General features: G+C 42.4%; 1 protein-coding gene across 1 annotated transcript in view; it reads right to left on the bottom strand.

Annotated features, from left to right (window-relative positions):
* Nucleotides 1–9,469, bottom strand: part of SH3TC2 (SH3 domain and tetratricopeptide repeats 2) — a 232,473-nt gene extending 223,004 nt beyond the window's left edge. Inside the window, exon 1 of the mRNA XM_069244636.1 lies at nt 8,884–9,469. Within this exon, the coding sequence (XP_069100737.1) occupies nt 8,884–8,899 (16 nt within the window). The 5' untranslated portion in view covers nt 8,900–9,469. The remainder of the gene's footprint in view (nt 1–8,883) is intronic.
* Nucleotides 9,470–19,565: the final 10,096 nt, after the last annotated feature.

Below are 19,565 nucleotides of genomic sequence, written 5' to 3'. Positions count from 1 at the left end.
CTCCATCAATTCAACTGTTGATTTTTCAGGTAAAAAAATGACCATGTATTAATAGGAAAATAGTAATGACAAAACCAATCCATAGTAGGAAAGTTAGTACAGTCAAGGAGAGCCATAGATAGTTCCATGAAAAAACAAAATATGTTTCTTTAAGCCAGTTTTTTAGCTTACGTACTCTTGACAAGTCAGGTGTTGAAGAGGCAAATGAATCTGAGAAGTCGTCATTGAAGTCGTCAAAATATCCAGAAGCAGTTCGTGCAAATGGTGGGGCCGTGGTCAGTGGTGGAGTTTGTGTTTCCCTTGGTGGTACAATGTAAATTGCACCATCCGGCTGCGTTGGAGTTGAGTCAACTCAGTAAAATGTTTCTAAATTGTTTGATGTTAGTGGAACCAATGCTAGATCATCTTCCACCTCCCCAAGCTCGGAGAGGTATCGGTGTTGGTATAAACGACTTGTAGAGGAACTTCTTTGCCAGTAGTGAGAGGGAGTCTGGAGCTAATGGATGTTCCTCTTGGTCTGCTGTGCAGGATTGGCCACATGGTGTAATTTGACATTGTCAATAGAGACAAAAAGATTTTCTTTGGCATCTGCCGACGGTGGTAGAATAACTGTTCTGATACCGTGTATCCCTAGTACTGGGACTGGTGCTCGATATGAAGGGCCAAATTCCTTTTTTACAGCGACTTTTTCACGTACAATATCCCCAACTTTGGGAAGCCAGCCGGTAGATGTTACTGGCACATCCTTTAATCCTGTGGAGGCAGCACTGATGGAAGAATTATCATCACGGAACTGTTGCAATTTCGGTAAGACAGTGACACGTTAATTTATGTCAAATGGTGTTTCTGCTGCCTCCACGCCAGGACCATCAAGATCTGGAACATACATTTGAGTTCCGAACAGGTACTCATATGAAGCACGACTCCCCAGGGACCTTCTAGGGAGATTATTAAGTGCTCTCTGGACTCCATATAGGTGGTTAAGCCAGCTACGACCCGTGTTTAAGACTCTGGCTGCTAAGGATTGCTTTAAATCACGGTTTAAGCGCTCCACGACACTACTTCCCTCGGGGTGAAATGGAGATGAGTACTGGAGTTGAACCCCCAATGAAGACATGGCGTCCCTGAATGCCCTTGAGGCGAAAGCAGGGCCCTGGTCCGAATGGAAAGCCGTAACCGCATATGTACTGATAAAGACTCGTAAATCTTTAATAACAGTCCGAGCATCAGCCGAGCGTTGTGGCCATACCCATAAAAATCTGGAGCATGAATCAACAGCAACTAAAATATATTTGTATGCACTGTCCGGTGTTAGGGGACCACAGTGGTCCAAGTACACACATTGTAATGGTTTGTTTGAAATCAGGAGGGGTGTCTGTGCCAGACGTATTGCAGTGGAAGCTTTAATTTGTTGACAGATGTCACAACAAAGGACATACTGTTTGGTTTCTTTATAGAGACCGGGCCACCAATAACGGGCCTGCAAAATCGAAATTGTAGCCGCCACACCAGCATGGGCAGAAGCCACCCCCTCATGCGCTGCTTTAATCAATTGTGATCTTATATCTCTATTGGGAATGTCTCGTACCCCTACGCCTGGTATCTTAACCTCGGCGTTCAGCATACCTCCCATTCGGTAGTGATACTTGTTAGGAAATCCTTTAGGATAGAGCATACCATCAGCCGTAGCTGTCATGGCAGCCCATATGTCTATGTCCGGTTTTGAACTCAAGCGAGTCACTGCAGTTACAACAGCCACAGCTGACTTTGCTGCTTCATCAGCCAATGTATTTCCAGCAACGTGTATCCCAACGCACTGGTGTCCAAGTGTATGTACAACATGGACATTTGGTAGCGTCTCCTTCAGATCTACTACTGTCCCCCACAGAAGTCTGTGTTTGATGGTGTTGCCTTTGGAATCTCTGAGCCCATTCTGGTGCCAATAATGCAGGTATTCATTAAAGGACTGGACACAATAATATGAATCACAAACAATGAGCGTGGGCTGTGCAGGATCCGTGTGTTCTAGTGCCATCAGCAGAGCCTTTAGCTCTGCCAACTGTGCTGTGCAATCCCCTAGGGTTTGCGTAAAGGTATGTAGGGGACAAAATGTATCGCCCTCCATATAGCCACTTACGACGGTGCAAGCAGCAGAATATTGGTGTTTTGTGTCTATTGCAGGTTGAGAGGAGCCATCTGTGTACATGACTCTATGATATTGTTCGATAGGAAATGTATTTGCTGGAACTGGGTACTCTCATACTGTAAAAATTCTTGAGTTTGTAATTTTGGGTCAAAAATGTAGTCTACATCAGTGGCTGTCAAAGACGTAGCCCATTGTATCCAACATGGATGTAATACTTTTGCGTTCGGAACGCTGGCTTTTGTAACAGCCTGTAGAGCTGGGATCGGAGAAATGACAATAATGCGTTTTCCTTGGACAAGATTCTTTCTTTAATGACCGTCATCTGTGCAGCAGTGAGAATTTTCTCAGTGGGAGCAAAGCGTTGTTCTGCCGCTGAATATAAGTGTGATTTGAATGCAATCAGGACTGTCTCACCTTCATTAAATGTCACATAGGTGAAACCGATAGCACCAGCTATTATTCTGATGACCAAATGTGTTTTGTTGTCCCGCGTATGTAAGTGTTGTGCTGCAAGCATGTCTGTTTGCAAATCTCGAAGAATTTGTGTGCGTTCAATTGTCCAAAATTTACTTGAAAAATCAGGACGTATCAGATCATATAGAGGTTTTATGCATTTAGCATAATCTGGAATGTAAGTTCTGCCAAAATTTAGGAAACCCAATAGAGATTGGAGTCTTTTAATCGTGTTCAGTGGTTGTAGCTGTGCGCATTTTTTAAAGAATTGTAGCGCTAGACTCTTTCCTTCACTTGATGGCACATATCCCAAAAACAGGATGCTAAGGACGGTAATTTTAGTTTTTTTTAAATTGAATTTGTAGCCAAATTCAGCAAATCCTGCAACAATGCGGGCTACCCGTTTTGGATGTTGTAGTAATTCATCATCTGTAAAATAGATATCATCTACATAGGACAATACTTAAGGGCCAATCTCATGCAAAATTGCAGTCACACAGGCTGCGAACAGTCCTGGACTGTTCTTATACCCTTGAGGTACACAACAGAATTTTTTCTGGAAGCCTAGTGTGCTAAAACTTGTTAAGTCTCTCCTCTCAGATGCTATATTCTGGCAGAAAAAAACATTGGAAATGTCCAGTGTTGTTTTGTATTTTTTACGCACTATATTGTCCATTAGTGCGGTGCTATGTGAGTTCTGTATACCATAAGTGTGTGTATGACTGTTCAAGTGTCTGTAGTCTAAGACTATTCTATCTGAATGGTCCGGTTTGGCTACTGGGAATAATTAATTATTCATTGGGGAGACAGAGGGTTCAATTACACCCTGGTACTCTAATTGTGTGAGTATTTCTCTCACAGGTGCTTTTGCTTCATGTTTTATTGGATACTGCGGTTAGGGTTGAGGTTCATTTTTGATTGGAATTACATGGTAGGGGGATGCTCTATCCCATTCTACATGATTTTTGTATAATGCCGGAGCCTGTGCCAAAGCCCAATCAATGGCATAGGATTCAGCGAGTTCCTCTGGAACATGGGGCAAGAAGAAAGGCTTAATCACATCTTCCCCATATGGGCAGCTAAGACAAAATCAGGTGGCCAATCTTGTTCGGCCAACAAAACATCGTATATGTTTACAACGTGATCCCAAATGATTGCGTCTATTATGCGCTCAATGTCTCCTTCTAACTGTAGCGTTACTTTATACACCCTATCAGGCGTGGAGACACACATGTCCGCAGTTTCTACTTGAATAAAGTCATCAGTTGCAAACTATTGTGACCTCTGCTGCGCTGTCTAGCAGTGCTAGAACCCACTTCTTGTTCTTCAAGAGGACCCTCTTCCTGAGTGGCATGTCGAATTGTGACTGCTGCCACTTTTTTTCTTTTTGAATTGTGGTTTTGTAGGGTGGGTTTCTCTTCCTTTTTAACAGAAACCTCAGATGAGCATTATGATTCCTGTCTTGGTTTCACGTACTCTGTCCTTTTCTCTTATCGCCCACCTCTCTCATTTCGTTTTTCCAATGAGTCCTGAAAGGAACAAGGTTGGCATGTATCAGTATAATGATATCTATCAGGTGTTTTTATATTATCTCTATTTCTGAGATTATATCTGTTCTGTGGGATCTCCATACGCAGAGATTCTCCCCTCTCTTTTTTAGGAGTTTGTTGTTTTTTATCCCAGCGTTTCTTATTACCCTCAGGAGCCTGCTTGGGAAAATCTTTAGTTGATTTGCCCTCAAATTGTGGTTTAGATGGTCTGGCCCCTAAACTGTCTCGACCTATGCTAGAATAAGTCTCTGCGATTATTTTAGGCAGCTCGAGTTCCTGATCCTGTTGCGGAACATCACAGAGCCACATGCGCACTGCAAGTGCGACTGCTTTCCCTTTTTAACATGATTGAGGAAACTGTGGAAAAATTGCCCATCAATTGCATCCCCAAATCCAGGGCCCGGGGCAGCCCCATACTCATCTTGAATTTGTTTCAACACCTCCGGTAAATTGGCAAGTGTTGGTGTACCATGAGCAGTTGTATAGAGCGCAGCAAATATTGTGCCCCAAGTATTACAGTTATCCACTGTAGGGATCATCTCAAAAGGCAAGCACATTGTTAATATTCTATGTTTATCCTGAGGTCCCGTGTGGGGAAATATTGCCTCCAGTGCATTAATCTTTTGTGCTAACCACAATAGAGTTTCCTCCTGTTTGGTGGGTACCTTACCCATAATCTAATGTACAAGTCGCAAGGTTTATACCTGGTGTTACTGCATGTGGATGTGCTGGAGCAGCACGTGCTGGGTTTGTATTTAATGTTTGCATTACAAACTGTACTAATTGTCTATATATCGCTGTTAATTCTATATATAAGCGACGAACCTCAGCTACCGCTAAGTTTGCAATTGCAGGATGTGGTGTATAGGTGGCCAATAAAGGCCAGGTAGGACCATCGTTATTTAGAGGACCTAACCTTACCGGTAAAATTGTTTGGGTAGGGCACCATCAAGACAATTGTTGTGTTCTTTATAAGATAAAGGGTATTTCTAAGTATGAATATGCTCTGTATTGTCCAGGCACATTTGCAAGTGTATAATAATGAAATGTATTTGTGTTCCCATCAACTGCTGGAAAAGTGACCCAAAAATAGAAAAGTTCTGTTCTATAATTGGCATGGGCATCCACGACATATGTGACTGGACCCCCCGGGGACGTTAAGCCGTTTGCTAATAAATGTGTAGTTAGAGGTTGTCTCATGTTAACTGCCATCTGTACCTGCTGTGGATTCGCCGTTATAAATCAATTATAAGTTCAGAGAAGGCACACCAAATAGGGTTTCCCTTTTAGAGTTCAAGCTTGAACAACCTCCAGCTTCAGATAGGATAACCTACGTAGCTGGGGGTAGAAATCCTCAGTACTATGGACGTCGCCGTACACGGTATTGAGGTTTTATTATATATATTGAGACAGAGATACCACGGAGGATCTGAAAATTAGAACCTGACCAAACGTTGGCCGCGCCATGTCATGTAGGCTCTCATTATTCTAATGTAACTACTGGATTTTGAGCGGCAGAATCGGCTGCGGCGTGGGAGACTTAGTCTAACCCACTACTGGTGACACCTGTCGCTCCAATTCGGGTTTTGCTCTGGCTAACTAGCAACGCCTCATCTCTACCAAAGGATAGGAATGACTGGGCAGCCGAGCCCATGACAGATTTGGCTTCTCAAGGAAGTCGTGGTCACTCAGGTCCCATCCGGTTCTCTCACTTACAATTCAGTCTCATATATAAATGACAAACAGAAGCAGTATATGTTCCTATACTGAATTTTAATAAAAACTACTGCATCTTAGATATCAAGGCATGGACTGCAGTAACCAGGACAACACAACATGACAGTATTAAAATTGTAACAAGTAGAGTGAAGCTTAAGAGCAACGCTATCATGTTGTCACTATTGTCAATGAACTAATCCCTACCTAGGCTAGGATAGAGCACAGCATGTTAAGCTCTAAGTCTGCCCTTCAGGTTCCCCTGGGAAGACATCAACCCCCAAACCTGAGCAAAGGCCTGCGGTCTGCATTAGCATCTGTAGCGAAGCATTCGGCAAGTCATCATACAGTTGTGGTTCCCTGGCTGGAATCTCCCTCTAACGTGTAAGGGACAAGGAAGTGTTTTTATAATAACACAGCTGATATTCTGAGAAAGTGTCCCTACATAAAGATGTGTATTTTCTACGAATGTTGGAGACTAAACTCCTACCACGTTCACCGGCAATGTACCGTGCTGTAGCTTTGGAAAAAGCACAAAGTGATCAAGAATGTCTTGTTTGAGAACAGAGTGCTGGCCTAGGCAAAAACAGTTAGATAGATGGAAATAAAACAAGACCGTAAAATGGTTATTGTAACAATAATAAGATGAAGCTGAATAAACAGAGGAGAGTACACTCAGTAGTTCCCAAGCTTAGGAGGAGAGCAGCTCCACTAAAGAGCACCATGCAACACCAGTGACACTCTAGATTTGCTCACCTCAAATGTCTGTTTTTCTAGCAAAGTTTTTAAGCATCAGATTGGCACAGGGCCATCCATGCTGACCTAGAAAGCAAATCTTTAAGCATAGGATGCATAGGATGCTAGAAAAAGCAGACATTTGAGGTGAGGAAATCTAAAGTGTTGCAGGTGTTGCAGGGTGCTCCATGCTGGAACAGCTCTCCACCTAAACTTGTGAACCACAGAGAGTTCTCTCCTCTGTTTTGCATAATTTATGCATCACTCTAACCCTAAAAAGAGTTTTGTTTTGATATATAAAACCATAGAAATTCAGCAGTTATAGCAATAGATATACCTCTGTTAAGAAACTATGGGCCAGATGTATGAAGCATTTTTCCATTCGCAAACAGCCCATTGGGCCATTTGCAAGCAGAAAAATGCTTTTTTCTATGTACCATCAATTTCAGGTTTGTGGGAATCCATTTACAAAGGGGAAGGGGTCCCCAGGGACCCTTTCCTCTTTGTGAATGGAAGTATAATTACTTTTTCAGAGCAAGTAGTGGTCACACAGACCACTGCCTACTCAGAAAAAATGAAAAGAAAACTTTTTATTTTTTGTTTGCAGTGCATCCAGTTTTTCTTTCAGAAATACGGGCTGCATTTCAAAGAAGTAGAAAAACTGTTTTATTTAAAAAGCAGTCACAGACATGGTGGTCTGCCATCCCCAGCAAGCCACCATCCATATGAGTTTGGCCATTCCCAATGGGGTTGCAAATTGCGACCTACCTCATGAATATTAACAAGGTAGGTCGTTTGAGACCCCACTGGGAATCGCTAAATGTGTCTGAGACACATTTGTACATTTTATTTTGCTAGTCTAATTGTGATTCACAATTAATCACAATTAGAGTCTCTCAAAATGAAATTGTCATACATCTGGCCCTTTAACTCCTAGCCTAAAGTTACTTTGCGGCACAAGCTATAGTTTCTTTGGGTTTTTTAGTGAATACATACACATATATATAAAAAAGAGATTTCACTTCCCAGATATATACTTGTAATTTTGTTGTAAAGGCATGCGTGGTAAAGCCATTCTTGGTATAGGCATATGCATGGTAAATGCACGCGTGGTAAAGGCAATGTATGGTAAACCATTGCGTGGTAATGGACATCTGGTAAAGGCATGCATGGTAATTGCATTTGTGGTTCCATCATACAACCGATAGACAGTGCATGTATGATAACTTGAGTAGCTAATCCCGTCAATGACACTAAAAGCACTTTAATTCATAAGGATGTACTAGTGCTAATGCCTACGCTTGTTTTAAGTATAACTAATAAACTTTAACTAATAAAAACTATTTTTTAATGAAAATTTTGGACGTGAACGAAGTTTTTTCAAAGGTGGTGAACTTCGCAAGTTTGTGGAGGTGCAAAATTCGCCACTTCTGCAGCAACACACACTGAATTACAAATTGGCACAGCCCTTGTTTTGGCAGCTTCGCCTTGTAAAACTCAACTAACAATGGACAGCTGATTGCGCGGAATGTTTGTGACTTGTTTCCTTTTACCAGTTATACTTCTGATTGAACAAGGGCATGTGATTATTCCAAGAGATTGTTAGTCTTGGAGATTACAGACCCATGAAAAGAAAACGTGAGGAGGACCTAAGTTGCTATACTTGCCATTGGTGGACGTATGTATGGACATAACTCCACTGTAAGACATTGTACCAATAAAATATTTAGGCCCTATTTATACTTTTTTAGCGCCGCATTTGCGTCGTTTTTTGACGCAAAATCGGCGCAAAGTTACAAAATACAATTGTATTTTGTAAATTTGCGCTGCTTTTGCGTCAAAAAATGACGCAAATGCGGCGCTAAAAAAGTATAAATATGGGCCTTAGTTTGACCCTACTCTCCCCGGTATCAGCCATATGAGAGAAATTGAGCTCAATCACAGAATGAGATTACAAAACATTAACGAGCGTCTCCAGTTCCAACCTTATTGCTCTTTAACAATGTCATGTTTCACTTTTTGCAATGCTAGCAAACTAATTTGTTTTTAAATAGCGCTTTATACTGCACGGCTGCTGTTTCTACATACTGTAAACGATGGGTTCTTAATGTATCGACATGGCAAGGATGGAAGGCAGTCCGACGACATTCACGCACGCGCCAGCACATACATAAAGTAAACATAAGATAGGTATTTCCTAAATTTGAAAACAGCAGCAGAAATGAAAACAAGCATGTATGATACATGATTCAATGAATATACAAAGGACGGCGCAGTCCTTGCCTGTGGGTATTTGCATGTCTCAGCACGACCTCTCAGTGTCTCGACCCCCAGTCCAGTCCATCCCGAGGGTGGAGGAAGGCTTTGGGGCAAGGGGGCACGCCGTCCGGTCAGCCTTCTGAGAGGTCTTACGTGGTAGTGGCTGGCTCGGGAGCTCGCTATACACTTGCAGCCGGGAGGCTGGACGCAGCCCCTCCCTCCTACAAGGAAGGAACTCGTCTTTCGACTTGCTTGCGTGCTACGCGGCTCTCGGGTCGTGGGTCGGATTCAGCCAGGCGCCGCTCTTCCATTATGTAGGTGCCATCCCAAAGGTCGCTTCTTTTTACAAGTTCTTTTAAACGGCACTCGTTTCAAAAGGTGTTGGCAAAGGAGACGAGGTTTTCCTCCAGTATAGCGCGCATTTTAAAAAGTGACCACTTTACATGAATTTTGGCAGTAATCTGCGGGATGATGCATTGTTTTTTTTTTATTTATTTTATGAATCCTAGCGCCCAGATGTCCGTTGGTGTATCGTGCTGTACACGTAATAAAGGAGATGCGATTTCCGCCAAACAAAAACTTTACTTATTTCGGTTTAAATTGAAGGTCGCCTCTTTTAAATCCTCATCTTCGTTCGTCCCGAACTCCAGGAAAGTCTGTGGTAGCAGAGAGCGCTATGTTTGTGTGTTACTGACTCATATGTTGTCAATGGGCTACACCACCAGCGAGCGAGACGACTGATAAAAGTGTGAGCACTGTGCCAATTTACAGCGGACACTCTCAGGGGGCATAGGAAGGGCGCTAATCCTTTATTATTTCAAAACAACACTGACCTTCCAGAAGTGTGTCAGCCGGAATGCTTCTCACCCTCCTTTGCCATGGAAAGAACTGGGTTAACCATCAACTTGTGCAGGCTTCGACTGTGTGCGATTGTTTTAAAGGTACAACTGCCCCTTAGCAAGTGTTCCTTTGTTTTGTTATTTTAAGCTACATGTAGTCATTGGGGTCAATTAACCCCTTAGCTGCTGGGTCTTCCCCCCACCCCACCAGTGCTAAGCCCTTTTTTGGCTATTTGGGGTAGTTCACACTTAGGTCTTCATAATGTTTTGTCCACATAAGCTATCCATGCCAAATTTGCGTTCTTTTTTTACAACATCCCTGGGATTCTAAAGGTTCCCAGAGTATGTGGTTCCCCCAGGAGGAGACCAAGAAATTAGCAAAAAATACAGCAAAAAGTTTGTTTTTTTTCTTAAAAAAAATGGGAAAAATGGCTGCTGAAGAAGGCTTGTGTTTTTTCCCCTGAAAGTGGCATCAACTAAGGGTTTGTGCTGCTAAAATCACCATCTTCCCAGTTTTCAGGAACAGGGAGATTTGAATCAGAAAGCCACATTTTCAACACAATTTTGGCATTTTACTGGGACATACCCCTTTTTCACTATTTTTTGTGCTTTCAGCCTCCTTCCAGTTAGAGACAGGAATGGGTATGAAACCAATGTTGGATCCGTAAAGCTAAATATTCCTGAAATGTAGACAAAATTCTGAATTCAGCAAGGGGTCATTTGTGTAGATCCTACAAGGTTTTCCTAAGAAAATAACAGCTAAAAATGCTGATATAATGACAACATATAGTGTAGGAAAATTGTGCCAACAGTGGCTTAAATCATCCTCACTAAATGCGGTTAAAGCACACCTCAATCTCTTGTCTAACACCACTGACTTACAAGATTTCTTGTCAGACCCCAAAACACCATGTAGGAAGCGTTTCTTGTATGCAGTATACAATGAAATATGGAAACTTTCCCAACAAGATGCTACAGCCCGGTTAAGGCATATAGATCAGGAAAATTTGAAAAAGGCATTAGCTGTTGTTGGATAATGGGATTAACACCTTGTCCGACTGGATATATACAATTAACAACATTGTTTCTTCTGCTATAGACATTATACAATCTGATATGTCTTCTTTATACCATGGACAGAGTCAGACCAGGTCCATTATGCAGATGGGTTGGACGCTTCAAACATTGAAGGCCGGTCACGTTCCATGGCAGCACGTCAGTGCCAGGGAAATATTTTTCTCCTTTAATCTACCACGGCAACAACAACTAATGGCTAAGAAAGAAGCAACTTATGTCATGCTTAATATAGAGAAAATAGAAAGGTTGCCTTTCACCGTGGCAGAAATACCATCAGCAAAGTGGTTAATACACAGGATTATTAATCTGCCTCTTTCAGCACTACAATTCACCTCCTGTTTGAAACACATAGTTACATCCATGAGGTGTGGGAGCTTCCCTTCTCGTACAAATGCTTCAATGGCATGAAAGAGGTCTTTCTTAGCGGTAGTGAATGCAAGACTTCAGTCAGCCATTCGATGATTTGTAAACAGCTGTCCTTGCATGGGGCGTGTAACGCCTCGGCTGCAAACTTGGCTTGTTATCTGAAGGGAGTTCCAGTCCCCTTGATTAGACCGACGTTCCAGGTGCTTTCAAATGACAGCTACGTCCTTCTCAATAGTGAGGACTGTTGTGGCATGCGGGCCGGATTAGTTTACGTTGTTTCGGTCTCTAAGGTCGTTACGTGCTGCTTCCCCCCACTAAATTAAAGGAGGTAGCTGATATCTGGCCTCATATTGCTACTTCAAAGGTGAATTTTGACAAGTTGAGTAGACTCAAGGCTTTATTGTTTCAGCAGCATGTGGCCCTTGCATCTGCATGCAAGACCTACGCACTTCAAGTGGCAAGGTCGTCGGCAGAAACACAGTCCCTGTTAAATACAAATTTTCTGAGACACTTTGGTGAACTTGTGGGACGTATATTTAATGCGTCCAGCACAGCTGGATTAGCACATTTCTTCAAAGCTGTTGGTTTTGGTTTTGTTCACACCTTCTCCTCCACATTCGGTTTGATACCTTCATCTATTCACTCAATTTTCGGTAGTATTTTTGGGGGATTACCGATAACTTTGACTTTATTAGCCAGCATTTTGCTGTTCCTGTTGCTTTACTGCAATGGCTATCCCGCCGCAACAAGGACAAATGAAGGCGCTCCCATCAGCGCAGCTGTGTCGTGAACATATGATGCAGCATTTTGGAGCAACACTCCTGGAACATTTGGGGTGTGACTGGTCTTTGTCATTCAGACCGGATTTGGTTTGAGTGCAGCCCGTGTTTCGGTGCCTTGGGTGCTCTTTTGAACATGCACTGGAAGTTTGTCTTTCAAAGCAACACCTCCCAGCAATTGATGCTGATCTGTTGATGTTCTCGTTGAGGGTTCATTACCAGACATGCGCACTGAGGTTGCATTTGCTACGTGAAGCTGATTACGAGTTACCCTTCCTGGAGGAAGTTGCCATCACCTTGTCAATGGGCACTGCACGGGATGCCACCTTAGTTGATACTGGGGCTATGGAACTCACCTGCTCCTCGGTCGTTTTTTGCGTGGATTTTCCGGTTTTGTCATCTGCCGAAGTGGAAGATCTCTTGCTTTCCATGACTCATGTTTGATTCTGAACTCTTCTAAATTGACATTTTTAATTGTATTCAGTTCTAAGCCGCATGCTGATTTTTTAAATTGTCAAGTAGTATGCTTGTGTATCCTCTTAACTTGACAAACTTGAGTAGGGTTTTAGGTATTTCTTAGGTTGAGATATTTTAGTTTTGGCTTGAACCACTTTCTACCAACAAGGGGAGGGTATTGTGTAGCCATTTTAATTATAGCTCCAGGCACGTTAGTTTAATACACTAGGTCGCTGTGCACTTTGACCTAGATATATTTTATTCAGCTTCGCATTGTTATTTTTACAATAACCAGTTTTACGGTCTTGTTTTAATTTATTCTATCAAACTGTTTTGCTTAGTTCAGCACTGTGTTCTCAAACAACGCATTCTTGATCACCCTGGGCTTCAGTCAAGGCTACAGTCTGGTACATTGCCGGTAAACGAGGTGGAAGTTTAGTCTCGAACATTCGTAAAAAATACACATCCTTACGTAGGGGTATTTTCTCGGAACATCTGCTGTGTTAATTATAAAAACACTTTCTAGTCCTATTACACGTCAAGAGGGAGATTCCAGCCAGGGAACCACAACTGTATGCTGAATGCTCCACTGCAGATGCTGACGCAGATTACAGGCCTTTACTTAGGTATGAGGGTTGATGTCTTCCCGGGGGAACCTGAAAGGCAGGATTAGAGCTTAACATGCTATGCTCGAAATATGGTTTGGATAGGGAATAGTCCATCGATTCTAGTGGCACTATGATAGCATTATTCTTATGCTTCACTCTCATCATCACTATTTTTAGATTGTTGTGTTGTGTAGTTCTGGTTTTTGCAGCTCACGCTTTGCTATCCAAAATGCAGTTGTTTTATAAACCAATCTTTAAAACGTATACTGCTTTTATTGTCATTTATATATGAGACCGAACTGTGTACGAGAGAACCGGTTGTGACCTGAGTGACCACGACTTCCCTAAGAAGTACCAATATGTCATGCACTCGGCTGCCCAATCGTCTCTACCTCTTGGGAGAGATGAGGCACTGCTAGTTAGCCGGAGCAAAGCCTGGATTTGGAGCGACAAGTGTCATCCACCGTGGGTCAGACTCAGTCCCCCACACTGTGGACGATCTTGCTGCTCAAAATCCAGTAGTCTGTTTAGAATAATGAGAGCCTACGCAACAGCAGAGTGACGCAGTGAAATGTGAAGTTCACTGCGTCACTTCTGCATGGCTTTTTGCATTGGAACGCCTACCTTGCATACTTTATACCTAGTGCAGGTGTAATGTGACACAAAGGTTTACAAACTGACTCATTGGGCCCAATGCTACAGTTTCTAAATCTGTAGCAGTGTAAAGCACTGGTTAGGGTCACTGCTGAGTTAAAAAAAAAAATATGCAACAGTGGCAAAACGGCCTTGTAAATGAGGCCCTAAAAAAGTGGCACCAAGATCAGACTCTGGACAACCACACAGCCTTCAAAAATGCCATCCGCAGACACCACCAACTCATCCGAGCCGCAAAAAAAAGCAAGTTCAAAGACAGAGTCAACAACAACGCACACAGCCGCAAGAAGCTCTTCAACGTCGTGAAGGAACTCTCCAACCCAAGCTCTAACGTCAACAACATCCTGCCAGCCCAAGACCTCTGCGACTCCCTAGCCTCCTACTTCCACAGCAAGATTGCAGACATCCACAACAGGTTCAGCACCCAGATCCCCCGGCAACCACCAACACCACAGATTCACCTCCGACCAACCTCCTGCTTCCTGAACCCCGTCAACGACACCATCGAAATCATGAACACCATCCTCTCCAGCTCTCCATCTGACCCCTGCCCTCACCACAACCTCAACAAAGCAAGCTTCGTCATCGCACCCCAACTACGGAAGATCATCAACAGCTCCTTCGAGTCCACCACCTTTCCGGAGAGCTGTAAACATGCCGAGATCAACACCCTCATCATAAACACCAAGGGGGACCCAAAGGACCTCAAGAACTTCCGGCCTACCTCCCTGCTCCCCTTACTGGCAAAATTAATCAAGAAGACCGTCAACAGAAAACTAATCCACTTCCTAGAGCAGAACCGCACCCTGGACCCTTTCCAATACAGATTCCGCAGCAACCACATCGCACCACCGATGATGTCAGAACCATACTGGACAGTGGCAAAACCACGGCCCTCATCCTCCGCGTTCGACACCATCTGCCACCACACACTATGCTTACGACTCAGGATGCTGGAATCTGCGACAGAGCACTGAACTGGGTCACCTCGTTTCTCACCGGCAGAACCCAGAGAGTCCCCTCCCCCCATTCCACTCGGAGGCCAACCGAAATCATCTGAGGTGTACCCCAGGGTTCGTCCCTCAGCCCGACCATCTTCAATGTCTACATGGCCCCACTCGCTAACATGCCCAATCCCACAACCTCAACATCATCTTAAATGCCGACACCCAGCTCATCCTCTCCCTCACCAAGGACTCCGCCAAGACCTACCTCCACGAAGGAATGAAGGCCATCGCCGAATGGATGAAGAGCAGCTGCCTCAAACTCAATTCGGAGAAGACGGAAGTCCTCATCTTCGGCTCCACCCCCTCCGCATGGGATGACTCCTGGTGGCCTGCCACTCTCGGAACCGCTCCGACTCCCACCGACCACACACGCAACCTACGATTCATTTTGGACCCCTCACTATCCATGACCCAGCAAGTCAACGGCATCTCTTCCTCCTGCTTTAACACCCTCCACATGCTCTGAAAGAACTACAAATGGATACCCACCGAAACCAGAAGAACAGTCACCCAGTCCCTTGTAAGCAGCAAACTGGACTACGGCAATGCCTTCTACGCAGGAACCACGACCAAACTCCAGAAGAGGTTGCAACGCATCCAGAACGTCTCCGCATGCCTCATCCTGGACATCCCCGCCACTGCCACATCACAGACCACCTGAAAAACCTGCACTTGCTCCCAGTGAACAAGAGAATCACCTTCACACTCCTCACCCACGCTCACAAAGCACTGTACAATACTGGACCAGAATACCTCAAAAGACGACTCTCCTTCTACACCCCGCCCCGGCGTATCCGCTCCGCCGACCTCACCCTTGCAACCGGCCCACGCATCCACAGAACTACAACCAGTGGTAGATCATTCTCGCACCTCGCCACCAAAACATGGAACACTCTTCCCACCCACCTGCACCAGACCAAAGACCTCCTTAACTTCAGGAAACTTCACAAGACCTGGCTGTTCGAGCAGTAGCAGCACCTCCCCCTCCTTCTCACCGTCCCCTCCTCAGTGCCTTGAGACCCTCACGGTGAGTAGTGCCCTTTACAAATCCCTGATTGATTGATGGATATGACACATTCCCAGACTTGTAAATCTAGGAATACATCAGATTGCTTCCAGTTCAATGTTTGTTGCATGAGAACACCCAAACAACACCCATGGAACACCCCTTTCATGCAATGTTATGTGTGAGAGGGGTTCATATTTACAAGGCAATGAAAAGCCACACAAGATAGGTATGCATGGCCTTGTAAATATAGGCTAGTACACAGCGCCATCGGAGTGTGAAATAAATGACACTCCGGTGGCACAGTGTGCCACTACAGCCTCATAAATGAGACTCTAAGTAAGTGGTAGTTATGGAGATAAATATATAGCATAAGTAGTAAATATAGATTACAATTTGTAGTACAACAGTAGTACGACTCATATATTACAAAATGCTATTCACTAATCTACATGCCACCCCCCATCTTTTCTGTCTCAACACCTTTTAGCCAACTGCAGAAATCTACACCTATGTGTGAAAAGTTATTAACAGAAATTATCTGATTGCTTGCATACAGCTGATTATATATCAAGCTATCTTGATATATAATCAGACCGGCAGTCTGGCTCTTCCCAAACATAAACAATCAAATGCAAAAGTCTGTGCCTGATAGACCTGATAGAACCTGATAAAACCGCACTATATATGTTCAAAATGTCCCAAAACTAAGAATACACTTGTCATACCTTGTTGAAACTGCACATTTTACCTTATCCATGCTGCCTTTTCTAAAATGGTGCAACAAGTCACTTGTTACGCTGCCAGTGACGGGTAGTGCTGTGTGCCATACATTGGAGCTCAAAAACCATACATTAGCATTTACTTCTAAGCACATTGAAATGGCTTTCAGTTTATTTGGGTAGTTAGAGGAAGAATGAGCTTGGTTTGGTGTGATTCATTCCTAAGATACTGGTATCCCGTTGTTAAAAACATTAATCTCCAGACTCTCCTCAGATGAGTCATGCCACCCCTTTACCACGTAATGGTAATACTGCCCTTGCCACTCGATTCTGTGGGAATCACCATACCAGTGGAAGTAAGGTTTCTCTCTCTCTACCATCATTGGACCTAAATCACCAATGACTCAAGGGTCTTTTCTGTGGTTTACAATATTTGTGCTCTGTCACATCTCAGGTTGTCACATCTGAGGCTGCCTTTGCATCATGGGGTCATACAGGATCTTTTTAAGTAAGCGGTAAGGCTTCTTCTCTTTGTGGTGAGAATATTCCCAGACATGATGTGAAAGGAAATGTGTTACCACTTGTAGAAAAGGAAGGAATTGGGGTTCTCTAAATTCTGGATTTCTAAAGTCAAACCTATTACTCACTTTCCCGAGGTCCTACATACCTACTCTGACCCAAATCTTGGCGGGAGGCCAGACTGAATGTACTCTTTGGACCTGGCTAAGGCATGATTTGAAGTTGCCCCACCTTTCAGTCTCAGAGGCAGTTACTCATTTTGAATAAAGAGTTATCAAGAACTCATAGGTGTGTTCAACAAAAATGATTTACTGATACATAAATTTTGTTGTAGTTGAAGGAAGGTTTTCAAACACTACAATACTTGCTCCCCACACTTAAAGCCAAAGTGGAAATAATGGACTCAGAAAACACACTGATTCGCTTTAGTCAAAAAAACGACATACACGGCTATTCACAAAGGTAAGTAACACTTGTATGTAATGTACATGTGTACATTTACACTTCCACTTTTGAGCAACTTTACTACTAATGGCTACTCTCGTAATCTAAGCATAAAGTTACTCAAAAGTGTAGACTTATACGTATGTCTCCACTCCCCCTGAAAAAGGGGGTGGAGCCCAACTTACAAGTCTAAGATACAACAAAAAATTGAGAAAGTCTAGCACCACACATAGCCATTCTCTCATAGTGCAACATCCTACCAAAGAAAATAATTGAGGGAGTGAACTACATGTAAACCCAATAGGAAATAATTGTAAATGAAATAATTTGAATATTTAAAAAAGATAAATCATTATAATTGAATAATAAATAATATAAAAAATACATATTTTTAAATCTTCATTTAATTATAAAATACTTTAATAACCTCTTTTGCATTTAAATATTAATGTATAAATACATTTTATGAAATATAATTAAATTGCTTTCAATTTATTCTATACAGAACTTTTCATAATTATTAATGTATAGTAAAAATATTTTTGTACTTTAGGTGGGAATTTATTGTTGAATTTAACACTGAGAAAAATAATTTGCATATAGCTTAATACATTTGAAATAATTCAGATTTTAAGACAAAATGTAGTTCATAGTCCCCTAGCATTTTCTCCTTTACCCTTAAATATAAAACATTTATAAAAATAATTAGTATAAAAATTTAACACAAATATGTTTTCACCTTCTTCAAAGTTGAAAACATTTTCCACTTCCCTATACTTTACTACGCGCAGACCTCTGCGCTGAATACTTCCCTATATTTTATAATATGGGGATCTATGTGCCAACTGTGGAGTCTCCCTCTGGAAAGGCATAAAGGAAAGTAAAAATGTTTACTTTGACAAAGTTTTCTAAAATATTTTTATGTAAAATATAAATGTAAATTATATTAATGCATTTATTTTAATTAAAGGACTAAAGAAAAAATTCTACTCTATTAACCACATTCTGAATTAGAGCTACATTACGAGTTTGATGGTCCAACTGCCGGACCGCCATGGTGGCGGTCCTTTGAGCGGCACCTGGCCAACGGTCCTACCACTGCTGTATTACGAGTTCTGCATGGGGCTGGAGGTTCTGGTGCACAGAGGCTTGAGGCAGTACAATGGAGCTACTGCCGGCAATGCTCTCCTACCTGTTAGCATGATGGGCAGCTGTTTCCCATGCACCATGCCATGCACGGGACACAGTCAGTATGGCCGGGCTAGCTGGCCACTGGCGGTCTTTTGGTGGTCCCAAAGCCATATTTGTAATATGGTGGTCGGACCGTCAGAGTTGCAGCGGTTGGACTGCCACTGCCAACACACACCACGGACTACCAAACTTGTAATGGTGCCCTTAAACATCATTTTGTTCAAATAAATTACATTATATTACAATTATTTTTCTCAGGGTTACATTAGAAAATTCCCCACCTAAAGTACAAAAATTACATTTCGTATTATGGATTAAAATGATTAAACGTGATGTACAGAACTATTTTAAATATATTTAATAAAATTAATTGTTACAATAATTGTTAAATGTAAAAAGTAATTAAAGTATCCTATAATTAAATTAAAAATATGTACTCTTTGTATTTATTTAGATTTAACACTAACTTATATTTATTTACATTTGTAACAGCCTCAAATAATTTATTTTAACATTTGTTCCAATTTTATTTTATTATTTTAAGTCCATAACTCCATTGTTTTGTATAGGAGGGTATTGCAGTACCAGTGGTTGGTCAAGTTTGGTGCTCGACTCACTTTAGCTCTGAGCTGGAGGACTTTGCTATCATTTCAGGTCCTTTTTTGGTGCAGTTTATGACTAGGAATGATCTTCATTCTTTTGTGGATGGGTAGACGCCTCTCCCTAAACCCTTCATCGACTATAACCCAACCCCTTTTGACTCCTTCCTATCCCCCTCTTTAGAAGTAAGTATTCCCCATCTCCTAGACCCCCCTTGTCGTTCCCACATTTACTACTCAAATGTATACCTATGTGCGTGAAGACTCTCGACCGGGTGGATATCTCCGCACAGAAAAAGATAGACGAGAAAGAAGGTGTAAATTACGCATTTAGGTTTGTGAATAGCATTTTGTATTACTATTTGTAGTAATACAAAATTTACTATAAAATGCAGTTTGTGAATTGGCCCATAAATCTTGCTGATTAGCTGAGCTAAAC

Source organism: Pleurodeles waltl, chromosome 7 (assembly GCF_031143425.1).
Source record: "Pleurodeles waltl isolate 20211129_DDA chromosome 7, aPleWal1.hap1.20221129, whole genome shotgun sequence".
In the NCBI taxonomy this organism is placed as follows: domain Eukaryota; kingdom Metazoa; phylum Chordata; class Amphibia; order Caudata; family Salamandridae; genus Pleurodeles; species Pleurodeles waltl.
This window is presented reverse-complemented; position numbering and strand designations above follow the sequence as displayed.